General features: G+C 44.4%; 1 protein-coding gene across 1 annotated transcript; it reads left to right on the top strand.

Moving 5' to 3' along the window:
* The first annotated feature begins 1,701 nt into the window (after positions 1-1,701).
* DTD2 (D-aminoacyl-tRNA deacylase 2) lies at positions 1,702-12,749 on the top strand. The gene is made up of 3 exons (XM_054162232.1): positions 1,702-2,031; positions 9,635-9,704; positions 12,193-12,749. Exons 1-3 carry the CDS (start codon positions 1,924-1,926, stop codon positions 12,516-12,518), a joined length of 504 nt encoding a protein of 167 aa, XP_054018207.1. The 5' UTR covers positions 1,702-1,923; the 3' UTR covers positions 12,519-12,749.
* The last annotated feature ends 222 nt before the right edge of the window (positions 12,750-12,971 follow it).

The raw sequence follows: 12,971 nt of genomic DNA on the forward strand, positions 1-12,971 counted from the left end.
TGCAATATTTCCACCTCCCTCTGACCAAAGTTGCAGCACTGAAAAGAAATGCTCCAATCTGGTAAGTTCATCTCAGTCATAGAGCCATAGAATGGTCTGGGTCTGAAGGGACCTCCAAAGGTCATCTAGTCCAACCCCTTCTGCAAGTAAGCAGGGGCATTCTCAACTAGATCAGGCTGCCCAGAGCCCAGTGCCTTGCCAAGCCTCACTTTGACTATCTGCAGGGATGGGGCCCCAACCACCTCCCTGGGCAACCTGTTCCAGTGTTCCACTACCCTCCTGATAAAGAACCTGTTTCCAACATCCAATCTACATCTGTTCTTCTCTAGTTTGAAGCCACTGCCCCCCTTGTCCTATCACCACAGGCCTTTGTAAACAGTCTCTCTCCATCCTTCTTGTAGGCCCCCTTCATGTACTAGAAGGCCATTATCAGTTCTCCCTGGAGCCTTCTCCTCTCCAGGCTGCACAAACCTAGCTCCCTCAGCCTGTCCTTGCTGCACAGGTGCTCCAACCCCCTGATCATTTTCATGGCCCTCCTTGGGACCTGCTCCATCAGGTTCGTGTCCTTCCTATACCGAGGGCTTGGGACCTGGACACAGTACTCCAGGTGAGGTCTCACCAGAGCAAAGTGGCAGAATGACCTCTCTGGATCTGCTGGCAATGCATCTTTTGATGCAGCCTAGGATGCCATTGACCACCTGGGCTGCTTGCATCCAGCTTCTTGTCCATCAGCACCCTCAAGTCCTTTTCCACAGGGCTGCTTCTATCACCTCATCCCTCTTTTTCAGTCACCTGAAACAAAAATGTTACTTGTTTTTCAAGATGCAAATGACAAACAACAGATTAATACTTTTCTTTCATGCAGAGCCAACACTGTGTTATTCTTAAGCACATAACATTTCCCCATCAGAAGAGCTGTCATTTCCCATGTAAAAAACTTTTAAAAAATCAAAACTTCCAACAAAAGCCCACTGACTAACTATAGTGCACAAACACAGCTCTATAAATACTTTCATCTTGTTCCAAAGCTTGCATTCTTTCTGCTTTCCCCCTCCTTAGAGATCGCCAACAGACCACAAGCTCTGTTTTACCTTCTGCAAAAGGTATAGAGTATTTGCAGATTTTCTCTTGCATTTTTAGCGATTATTTATTGTTTATGTGTCACAGAATCACAGAATGTTAGAGGTTGGAAGAGACATCCAGAGATCATCGAGTTCAAGCCCAAGTAGGGCAGGCTGCACAGGAACACATCCAGGTGGGTTTTCAAAGTCTCTACAGCAGACTCTGCAACCTCTGCGGGCAGCCTGTTCCAGTGCTCCGTGACCCTCACTGTAAAGAGGCGTCTCCTCGTGTTGAAGTGGAACCTCCTGTGTTCTAGCTTGTGCCTGTTCCTTGTCCTATTACTGGGCACCTCCGAAAACAGACTGGCACCTTCATCTTGACACCCACCCCTCAGATATTTATGGAAGCTGATGATCCCCTCTCAGCCTTCTCCTCTTCAGCCTAAACAGTCTTTCTTCATAGGTGAGATGTTCCAGTCCCGCCATCATCCTCGTAGCTCTCCGATAGACTCTCTCCAGCAGATCCCTATCTCTCTTACACAGACTACTTTCAAATACTTGCAGAGCCGCTGCCGTCCTGCAGACCCCATCGCCGGTCTCCCCCTTGGTGCCGGCTACAGGCCTGCCGTGCCGTGCCGTGCCAGTCATTCCCCCACGGGATGGTGGCGCTAGCGTCCAGTCCTACTCCGCTGCGGTCCCCCCGCGCTTCCAGCCGCCTCCGATCGCAGCCTGTGACGCGAGGGCTCCTCTGGAGACGGGGTGCCGAAGCCAGCAGCCTGCGGCGCCGGAAAGGCGTTACCCGGCTTCAGCGACCGGCCTCAGTACCGTGCCCGCCCCGTCTGCAAGCCGCACGGGGCCCGTGATGGCGGCGGCGCGGCCAGTGCTGGCTCGGGCTCTGCTGCAGCAGTGCGTGTCCGCCCGGCTGCAAGTGAAGCCGCCTGAGCACGGCTCCGAGGCCGAGTGGGTGGAGGTAACGTCTGCCACGGGCTACCTCCCTCTCGGTCTCGACCTTTCTTCTCTCGGAGGGGCGGGAGAAGGCGGCTCGGAGCCGCTCCAGGGCGAGCGACAGGGAAACGCTGCCGCTGCTGCGCGCAGGCGCCGGCGGAGGCAGTGGAAGGCTGCGCGCTGAGGCGGTGGTGGTGGGTCTGCGTTTAGAGAGGGTCCTCCCAAGGACAGTGAGGGGGTGGTACTGCCTTCTCTTTCTCAACACATGCTCAGATCGGCGATCCCTGCAGGAATGCCTGTGGAATTTCAGGAGATCCCTGTCTGGCTTACCGTCCGTACTCGCCTTCAAAACTTGCGCTCTCGGTGCTTGGGTTCGCCCCTCAAAGCCTGCGTTGGAGGCAGCCCCGGGGTAGAGGGGCTGGCCCCTGCAGGCAGCCAAGCGCCCATCCAGGGTTTCTCTACCCCCGCCAGGACAAATGGGTAAAAGTAAAGACAGGGAAGTCACTTACCCTTTACCGTCACTGGCAAAACGGCTTGGCATGGGGAAGTTAAGTTAATTTAATAACAGCATAAGTATTTCGTCGGCGATTTGGATATTGGGACGTGAAAAAAAAAAAAAAATGTAGCCATGTAAGCTACGACGCCCTCTTTTTTTAGACCAAGCTTCACTTAAGAGACATCTCCTATCTCTGAGTTTCCATTACAGGGCCTTCTCCTCACCCCTTGTTGCCAGCCAAAGTAACACTGAAGCCTTTCAGCAAGGCAACGAGCAGCACAAGAGGTTGGGATCAGTGCATTGCAGTTTCTGTCATTCTTTACCTGCAATCCAGCTTGGGAACTCCACAGGCTTCAGCCATCTCAGGAGCATGGCTACTCCACCACAAAACACCTCCCTCCACCCAACCATGTTATTCCCTCTTTGGTGTTAACTTGCTTTCTTAAATACCCTTCCATAGAGGTGCTACAAGCTTGGCTAATGGGTCCAGCTGCATACATTGTTAATTGTGTGACAGGGTACCTTTGGAGAAGGATGAGTAGAACAACAGAACTATGGCAGCAGTAGTTGTGATTTTCCAAACTACTAACCAAAAATTAAATTGAGGATGCAGACCACCACACACCTTGAGGAAAACATTGTAATTTCCCCCTTTTCCTCCATGCATGTCTTCTGCTGGGAGAGAGAGGTGGGTCTGCAAACTCATTGGGCTGTATGCTGTGCGTCGAGGTCAGAGCTATGCACCCAAGAATGAAGGTTGCCCTTTGGATGTGCTGTCCTGCTCTAGTTATCACTGCTTATGGGTTACCTAGGCTAGAATAATTCATCTGTGGAACTATCAACTATTTGTTGTTTTGTTGTCGTTTTCTCTGTTGTCCTTCTTAAAGACTTCTACCAAAAAAGGAGTTTTATATGGTCACCCATATGACTTTTAAAAAGTAAGACTCTAACCTGTTTAAAGGGCTTGTGAGTTTGTTCCACACACCTGGAAAGAGCTTTCTTTTTGTTTGTTTGGGGTTTTTTAATGGGCTGTCCCTAGGTGTTTCCACAGTTTGACTTTCACATTGTTCTAAAAACATTTCTCTTCTTGTTCGGAAGAGAGAGCTGGATCCACAAGACCTAGTTTCTGCAGCGTGGTCTAGGAAACCAGTACACTTAATTCAAAGGAAATGTGTGTCATCTCACAGATGCTGTTTGGTTGAAGTGCATGTATGTGTATTGGAAGGTTAAGTATAGTGGAAGTTGTTCAGCACAGCACAAATGTCATTTTGTCTTCTAAACTATCTAAAAAGAGGCTTAATCGCCAGCAGGTCAAGGGAGGTGATTCTCCCCCTCTACTCAGCTCTGGTGAGACCCTACCTGGAGTACTGTGTCCAGTTCTGGAGCCCTATTACAAGAGGGATATGGATGTGCTGGGATGTGCCCAGAGAAGGGCCACAAGGATGATCAGAGGGCTGGAGCACCTCTGCTATGAGGACAGACTGAAGGAGCTGGGGCTGTTCAGTCTGGAGAAGAGAAGGCTCCGAGGTGGCCTAAATGTGGCCTTCTGAAGGGGGCCTACAAGAAGGCTGGGGAGGGACTTCTCAGGAAATCAGGTAGTGATAGGGCTAGGGGGAATGGAATGAAGCTGGAGGTGGGGAGATTCAGGCTGGAGGTGAGGAGGAAGTTCTTCACCATGAGAGTGGTGAAGCCCTGGAATGGGTTGTCCAGGGAGGTGGTTGAGGCCCCATCCCTGGAGGTGTTTAAGACCAGGCTGGACGAGGCTCTGGCCAGTCTGATCTAGTGTGGGGTGTCCCTGCCCATGGCAGGGGGGTTGGAACTAGCTGATCCTTGTTCCTTCCAACCCTGACAGATACTATGATAGTGTTGCAGTTTGAGCTGGGTGCCCCCCTGGTGTGTTCACTTCCTGTGTCCAGAAGTCCAGCCCAGAGGGATGGACACAGGAAATTGTGTGTATTTCCTACCATAATTCTTTGCACCAGCACTTTCTCTTTTCTTCCTCCTCCGCCAGCCAGTAACTGGGGGAGATGTCTGCTGGCTTTGGGCCTGGCTAGGCCCAAGGCCACAGGGGGATGGGCAGTCTCAGGCCTGGCCAGCTGAGACTGCCCTAGCAGAGGGAGGGGGAAGAAGGAGCCCTGAGGGTGTCAAGTGTACCCTCAGGTGGGAATGGGATGCCTCTGGGTTTGCTTTGGGATCTTTCTTTGTCACTGTGCTTTGGGTTTTCTGTAACATTTCACTGCTTTCTATTTAAACTTTCATCACTTTTGCAATCCGTTTGTCTGATGTTTTATTCCTGCCCGTGGTGGGGAGAGAGGGGGCTGCCTCAACCCAGCACATTCTTGGTAGCAGAGGATGGTTGTAGTGGGGAGGGGGTCTGCCTCTAAACCCACCACAGATAGAAATGCTTCTATAGTATTAATTTCTGGTTTAGAGATAGTATGATAATTACAGGTAGGTTATGCTTTTTGTATCTCTTATTTGAAGTTTTGAATAGCTTAACCAATATCATTGCAAAAGTAATAGCATTAAAGGAATCTGCAAGAGATGTAGGTGGTTTCAGCAGCAGGTATCTGTCAGACATGTACTTTTGTCATAGGTACTTAGGAATCTTGCCTGCATACCTGGGGCTTTTAAGAAGAAATCTGTTTTAACAGCAACAGCAGCAAACACCTGGCAGCAAAACCCTCTGGGAAATTTGTAGGTTCTTTAGTATCACTACTTTAGAGTTTATTGAAAGGAATCTTTGCTGCTGATGTTTGCTGGTAAGGTGATGCTAATATATGCATGTTAATGCAAACAAAAAATACCTCATAAGTTCTTATTTATACAAACCATTGTGTTCCTGATGATCTGTAACAACTTAAAAGTAGGTCCTCACCTTGAGAAACTGTTAGTGTGCTATAAATAGCACATTATTTAGGTGGCTTTGAATAGCTTCTGAGCTTTAAGAGACCCCTGTAGGTACTTGAGGCACTTCAGAGCAGATGTTCTTTGTCTGGAGGAAGGTTAGGAGTGTACTTTATATCTATACACAAATCATTGCCTTCATTGTGTTTTCATGATTGAGTTTTTCTGCCCTGTTGAATATTACTGGGGATGGGATGTCCTTTTTTTTTATGAAGAAATGTTGGTTAGGTAGCTTCCAGAAAAGCTTTACGTGTACAACAGAATACTTAGGAGGGAAAAAAGGAATTCTCCTGTTAAAGGTAGGGGAGAAATAAGGAGAGATTTGGTGCATTTCACAGTTGTGGGAGAAAAGAAACATAAGATGAATATTCAGCTAAAAATTGTAAGTGCAGTGAAAACTGTCTGTCCCTTCTTTCCCTTGATTCGTTTTCTGGTTAAGATAGCATAAAAAGGTGCAAAGTATCAGGCACAGATTTGTTCTGTGACCTCTGGCAAATGATGTAACCTCTCTTTGCTGCATCTGAATGTTAGAAAGGTGAAGAAAACTTCTCACAGGGCAGCAAATCTGTACTTGAAATGGAACTGTCAAACAATAATCTTTGTAAGTTAGTTTCACAAACTGCCTTCCTCAGGATAGTTGCGTTACATTTGCCTGGGAGGGGAAAAAACCAACCAAAAAAGGTGGAGGAGAGATAATTAAATCCTGAAAATTTTAGATGAATGTGTTTAGTAAAGAGGGTGAGGAAAGAGTTGCTTATTTTACCTGCAAAAGAGCTTTTTGGCAGTGTTTGGAGGCAGCATTACTAAGGCTGGTTGTATGGCCGTAGGGGCTGGGCACTTCAACCCTTCATGATGCGGGTTGCCTGGTCTGATGAGTGCATCAGCTGTATAATAAGTGGCAGTGTTGCAAAGTAACTTGCTTTACTGGTTTATTTATCTAGGCATTTTAGTGCTAACATTAAATCCACAGAGAGCACAGTTTCCCTGCCCAGCCACCTCCCTGTCATTACGCAAGCTCCTTGCAGTAGCTCATCACACGTCAGCATGTTGAATTTATGACCTTCTGACTTGTGTTATTTTGCTTGATCTCTGCTGCCTTAAATATAGCTCTGAAGAGCAGTCACCTAGATTTCAACAGATTATAGAGGACCTTCAGCAATTGCAATGTTTTTGTTTTGATTCAAGAGGTTTTCATGTTTCTGTTCCTTATACTGGCAACAAGCGCAGTTCTTAAGACAACTGAAACAGTGATAGAAGGTCAAAGGATTGGCATGCATTAGTATTAGGTTATCTCTTCAAATTGTATTCAATTTCACATCTTCAATTAAGAAAACCAAGGAACAAAAAGCAAGATGTAAGAAGAGCTTAAAAGTGGTTGCACGCATGTTGAAAATACTGTTCTACCACAGTTCGCAGTCATAATTGAAACTGGGGGTTTCAACTTACAAATAGCTTAATAGTTTTCAACTGTAACCTGATTATAATTGAAAACTATATGTTGGATGTTAGGCAGAAGTTCTTTACTATGAGGGTGGTGAGACACTTGGAATGGGCTGCCCAGAGAGGTTGTGTATGCCTCATCCCTCAATGTGTTTGAGGCTTGGAGCAACCTGGTCTAGTAGGAGATGTCCCTGCCTATGGCAGGGGTGTTGGAACTAGATGATCTTTAAGGGCCCTTCCAGTTCAAGTCACTCTACAGTGATCTATGATGATGGTTAAAACCTGTTCTAGAAGATCACTAATATGTGAAATAAATAGAAGCATCCTCTAGTATCTTTAATATGTCCTTTTTTGGTTTTTTAATTTAACCTCCTGTCCCTCCAGTTTCCCTCATATGTATGTCTCATCTTGAGATAAAAACTATATTCCAAAATAGGTACCAACTCATGAGAGAGGCTGGAAAAACAGTGAATGTTTGCAGTTAATCTGTCTGGCCTTAGGACTTGCAGATGTCACTTTATTTCCCTTTTTTTTGTGTTTTCAAACAAACTCATTGCAGAATATTGCTACTTCTGTGTGTGAGACTGTGCAAAAACACAGTCACAAGGCTCAGAATGATTTTCTGTGATGTGTAGTGTATGGCAGAGTCAGTTACTTCTAATGCAGTGGTCAGATACATACAATGTCCATGTGTTTGGCCTGGTTCATCCCAAATATTTCTATTAGAAGCTATGTCTGCAGTGTTATTCTCTATTAATATCCTCACACTGGTCTAGTTTTGGGGTGAATATTTGGCTAGACATGTACTGATATTTGACTTTTGTCAGCTTGCACTTCTGTCCCATATTCAAGCAGATGATTTGGAAATGTCATTTGAGGTTCAGGACATGACCTTTCTGACAGTGTTTACGAAATACTGTAGTCATTTGGGAACCTATATAATATTCTGCAGTGGTCAAAAATTAATTTTGAAAGGAGTCATTGAAAGCTTTCAAAAGTTCTCAGCATGTGACATTTTGGCTGCAAGAAGCATTTTCTTTTTTCTAGAAGTTAGTCCCTTGAAAAATAGTTGGTAAGTCATAGTTCTTCTCAGTCATTGCCTTCAGCATTTTGTTTCATCTCTGCAATAGCAAAGGGATAAAATCTCATGTGTATAGCTAAGTTTCCTCCCCAAACCCCTTTATCTTTTGAAGAACAGAGGAAAGGAAAAATGAAGAAAAGGGGGGGAGGGGGATAGGGTATTTTTAAGAAGCTGTTCACATTTCTTATCCTGTTCACAGATTCATAGAATGGTTTGGGAGAGACCTTGAAGATCATCTACTTCCAAACTCCCTGAAATGGGCAGGGACACCTTCCACTGAACCAGGTCACTCAAGGCCTTATCCAACTTGGCCTTGAACACCTCCAGGGAGGGGGCATCCACGACATCCCTGGGCAACCTCTTCCAGTGTCTCACCACTCTCACTGGGAAGAATTTCTTCCTAATCTCCAGTCTAAATCTGCTCTCCTCAAGCTTCAATCCATTCCCTCTTGTCCTATAACTACAAGCCCTTGTCAAAAGGTCCTTCCTGGCTTTCCCTTAGGTGCTCTTCAGGTACTGTAAGGCCACTGTAAGGTCTCCCCAGAGCTGCCTTCTCTCCAGGCTGAACAACCCCAACTCTTAGAGCCTGTCCCAGGTGCTCCAGCCCTCTGATCATCTTCCTCGCCCTCCTCTGGACCCACTCCAGCAGTTCAGTACCTTGTTTTGATACCAGCAACATTAATGACTCCTTCCTGCCCCCCTCTAGTTAGCATCTCTTGGGTGCCATTTCATAAACTGACATTTATTTTTCTTCCAACAAAAATACAAAGATACTCTTGACAAAGCAGTGGTGAGGGTCTTTTAGATACTGTATGCCTGTGGATATTGTGGTTTTTTTCTCTTTAAATTCTCTTTAAATTCCTCAGCTGTACCTGTGTTCAAGACACAATTGCTGTTGGATGCAATGCCATCAGTTTGTTTTAATAAAGCACACACATTCCTTGTGAAAAGGGATGGACTAGAAAAGATAAACAAGAATATCATTGTGTTTTCTTCTCAGTGCAGACCTTAATTCTTCCCTCAGATACTTTTTTACAAGTAGTCTCTCTGAATGTTAAGGAAGTGGTATATCCTTTATGCAAATCAGAGGAAAGGTCCTGTTTCACCAGAAAGAATTCACCCAAACTGATACATAACATTTTGAACAACTTTATAATATTCTGAATAACTTCATAGTTGCTGGTCATCATATTTAAACATACTCTGTGTTTTTTTTTCCAGCATTATCCCATGCTAGATTACTTTTGACATCAAAACATAATTCAGTACACTGACGAGTCCTGTGGTGTTTGTCAAGTTTCATAGTGGGTAATAAACTCATAATTCACATTGAAAATTATTTTCTCTGTATGTTTAATAGAGGGGGGAAAAAAAAAGCTTAAATTATTTCCCATGCTGCATTTAAGTAGACTAATTCATCTTGTCACCTTGTCTGTGTTAATAGTGTGTGTTGTACATTCCAACTAAATTTGGCTTCACATGGAGCTAATAAATGGGCTTAATTGTGTGTAGAGGCATTGTGCACATAATTGGTATGTATCTCATAAGCTTCCACAGTGTGGTGTGGGAACTTTATGGCTAATGCTGTACTGAATAACCAAAGCTACTCCTGGAAGCTTACTTTGTTGTGTGATTTTTTTTCATCATCAGTGTGCATGGTGGACAATGAGAAACACTGACATAGTTTTCTGTAATCTTTCATAGATCCAGAGAGGACTTGTTATCTACATATGCTTCTTCAAAGGTGCTGATGAGGATCTTGTTCCAAAAATAGGTATGATATAATCCTTATAAATTGTTAGATTGTTTGAAAAAGAAAAGCAGTGGAGGCAGAGAAAACAGGAAGGAGTCAGAAAGTCATCAGGTATCATTATTGCAAATCAATCACCTGGCTGTAAACAGCTTGATTGGCCTTGTTTCTTCTGAGATCTGTCTATACAGAATCACAGAATGGTAAAAAATTGAAAAATCATCAAGTCCAACCCCCCTGCCAGAGCAGGATCATCTAAATTAGGTCACAGGAATCTATCCGGGTGGGCTTTGATTGTCTCCAGAGGAGACTCCACAGCCTCTTCGGGCAGCCTGTTCCAGTGCTCTGCCACCCTCACAGTGAAAAAGTTCATGTGGAACCTCCTCTGCTCCAGCTTGCACCCAGTGCCCCCTGTCCTGTCACTGGACATTACTGAGCAGAACCTGACTCTGTCCTCCTGACACTGCTCTCCACATATGTAGAAACGTGAATGAGGTCACTCCTCAGTCTCCTCTTCTCCAAGCTGAAGAAACCCAGCTCCCTCAGCCTTTCCTCATAAGGGGCACTCCCTTGATCATCTTTGTGACTCTAACCTCTCACCCTGTCCCTCTGCTCATTATCAACCTCTTAGAAAACCAGTTCCCATGATGATAATATTCTAGCAAATACAGAAAGAACTGCTGGTTGATATATTGACAGGTGTCAGACAACAGACTCAGTCCAGGATGGCACTGAATTTAGAGAAAAAGATTTTCTAGTAATGAATGGCTTAATTTGAGAGATATTTTAACACTGATCTCACTATATGTGCAGAATATTTAAAATGACAGCCAGTAGAGGGAGTGGATACTCCCTTGAAGTGGGTGACTAAACAGTGCCTTTTCCATCTCATTTCCGTGATGCTATGTACAGTTAGCATTTCAAGTGCAGTTTTCTGCTTCAGAAGTAAACCAAATAATATCTACAGTTCTTTCCTACATGCACTTTAACATTTATATCAAAGCAGAGAAGATGCTGTGGATAAGGTCAAATGGTAGTCATTTGTTACTTTGGCTTGAGGGTTTTTTGGGTTTGTTTTCATTTTTATTTCATTCCTTCCACCTCCTCTCCTCCATCAGCTGCACTGGATCGCCTGGGAAATTCTGTATTCCAGATAAAAGTGCCCTTGCTCTGTGGCTGACTGACATTAGTGGTTTTGCAAAAGGTTGTGTAACAATAGCCTATTTCAGGCTACTTGCTGGGACCAGCAGAAAGAGCTGGCAGTGCACAAACACAGATGCTACTGAAAAAGCTGAGAGCAGCTCCTGGGCAATTCTCTCTTGGTCTTGGAGGACACAGTCTTACAGTGATGCTAAATAAGATGAAAATCTTTAGTTGTATATAAAGCTGTGATAGGAAAATGGATTTTGTGCTTGTGAGAGTTTCATGTTACTTGAGAATAAGAACCTTTTCAGCTGTGTGGCAGCTGAAACAGGCCAGAAAAAGAAAGTTCTGTTTCCCATTAGGAGATTCATGTGTGAGCATCTTCTTTAAGTTCTGGTTTCCAGAATATTTTTTCCTAAATTAATTTAAAAGCTGGTTAAATGAAATATTTTGGCTCCTGAATCACAACTTTGCTCCTTTTGCTCTGACCTATATTAAATGTTTCTGGCTTTGGAGACATGACTAGAATCCTCACACCTTTTTATAGATTTGGAAGAAATTTGGGAGGAATGATACTCAGACATCAGAGTTGATTAATAGGATCACAGGATGTTAGGGGTTGGAAGAGACCTCTGGAGATCATTGAGTCCAACCCCCCTGCCAGAGCAGGACCATAGAATTTAGCATAGGTTGCACAGGAGTGCATCCAGATGGGTCTTGAAAGTCTCCAGGGAAGGAGACTCTCTGAGGAGCTTGTTCCAGTGCTCTGTAACCCTCACAGTTAAGAAGTTCCTCTTCATGTTGAGGTAGAACTTCCTGTGCTGCAGTTTACGTCCATTGTCCCTTGTCCTGTCACAGGGCATGAGTGAGAAGAGGCTGTTCATTCTTTCTTGACACCCAGCCCTCATATATTTATATACATTTATTAGATCCCCACTCAGTCTTCTCCTCTCCAGACTAAATAGCCGCAGGGCTCTCAGCCTTTCCTCATAAAGCAGTGCGCCACTCCCTTCATCATCCTTGTAGCTCTCCGTTGGACTCTCTCAAGTAGATCCCTGTCCCTCTTGAACTGGGAAGCCCAAAAGTGGATGCAATGTTCCAGGTGGGGCCTCACCAGGGCAGAGTAGAGGGGGAGGAGAACCTCCCTCAATCCCTCAAACATGCATCCTAATGCACCCCAGGATACCATTGGCCTTCTTGGCCACAAGAATAGTATTTATTGACTCTGTATTTCATTAATCAGCAGTTTCTTGTACTTGAATAGTTTGTCACACATTACAGTATTTGTTGAATCTTGTTTGTGATGTTATATTAGGTCCTTTTTAGTTTGTTTCAGTTACACTAACTCTTATTTTATTTTTCTTTGCAGTCAGCACACTGCTGAGTGTTAAATTAAGTGAAACTGAAAGCGGCGAGTACATTTCTGTTCTGAATTTACCAGGCGATGTGCTAATCATACCACAAGCCACCCTGGGCGGTAAACTGAAGGGAAGAAGGATGCAGTACCATGCAAATATTGAAAAAGAGAAAGGGCTGGAACTTTATTCTCAGTTTGTGACTTTGTGTGAAAAAGAACTGGCTGGCAATGCCAGATGCAGGGAAGCAGGTGTTCTTGTCAAGCACGGTACGTATGGAAACAGGCAGGTGTTAAAGCTGGATACAAATGGACCTTACACTCATCTGATTGAATTTTGAAAAAAATAAGTGATAACCTGGGTACAGAACTGGCTTGCAAGTGATGTTTGTTCATTTTTAATGTCTAAGCATTAATGTTCTTAAATGGTTTGGGAGATAAGAGTGTGAGAAAGATTTTCACTCATCTGTACTGGTGTTGCCAATGCCATTAAATAGAAGGATGCCTGAGACTACTTTGCAATAATGAGTATGTGGTTTATGTACATTCTCATCTGAAGTGTGCTCCAAATAGCTGTTAGTACTGATGCACAATCAGTGCATCAGTAAAAAAAGGGGTAATGCATGCATTTCTTACTACAAAATAATGGCAAAAGTGTTACAGGGACCAGCTGCTGTAAAGTGTGTTTGAAGAAGCAAAGTTTATAGATCAACAAAAGTGAATGCTGTAGGTGTACTTACTGCTTCCCAGATTTCCTGAGTTAGACAAATTTTCTCTGTTTCCTAGCTATGAAA

The sequence above is a fragment of the Dryobates pubescens genome, chromosome 5, assembly GCF_014839835.1.
Source record: "Dryobates pubescens isolate bDryPub1 chromosome 5, bDryPub1.pri, whole genome shotgun sequence".
Lineage (NCBI taxonomy): Eukaryota > Metazoa > Chordata > Aves > Piciformes > Picidae > Dryobates > Dryobates pubescens.

What these genes read in the sequence shown, in the direction of transcription:
- DTD2 (XM_054162232.1), top strand. Translation starts at nt 1,924, where the DNA reads ATGGCGGCGGCGCGGCCAGTGCTGGCTCGGGCTCTGCTGCAGCAGTGC. An exon ending in CCGAGGCCGAGTGGGTGGAG is followed by an intron (nt 2,032 to 9,634) that starts GTAACGTCTGCC and finishes AATCTTTCATAG; the next exon opens with ATCCAGAGAGGACTTGTTAT. An exon ending in GGATCTTGTTCCAAAAATAG is followed by an intron (nt 9,705 to 12,192) that starts GTATGATATAAT and finishes TTTTCTTTGCAG; the next exon opens with TCAGCACACTGCTGAGTGTT.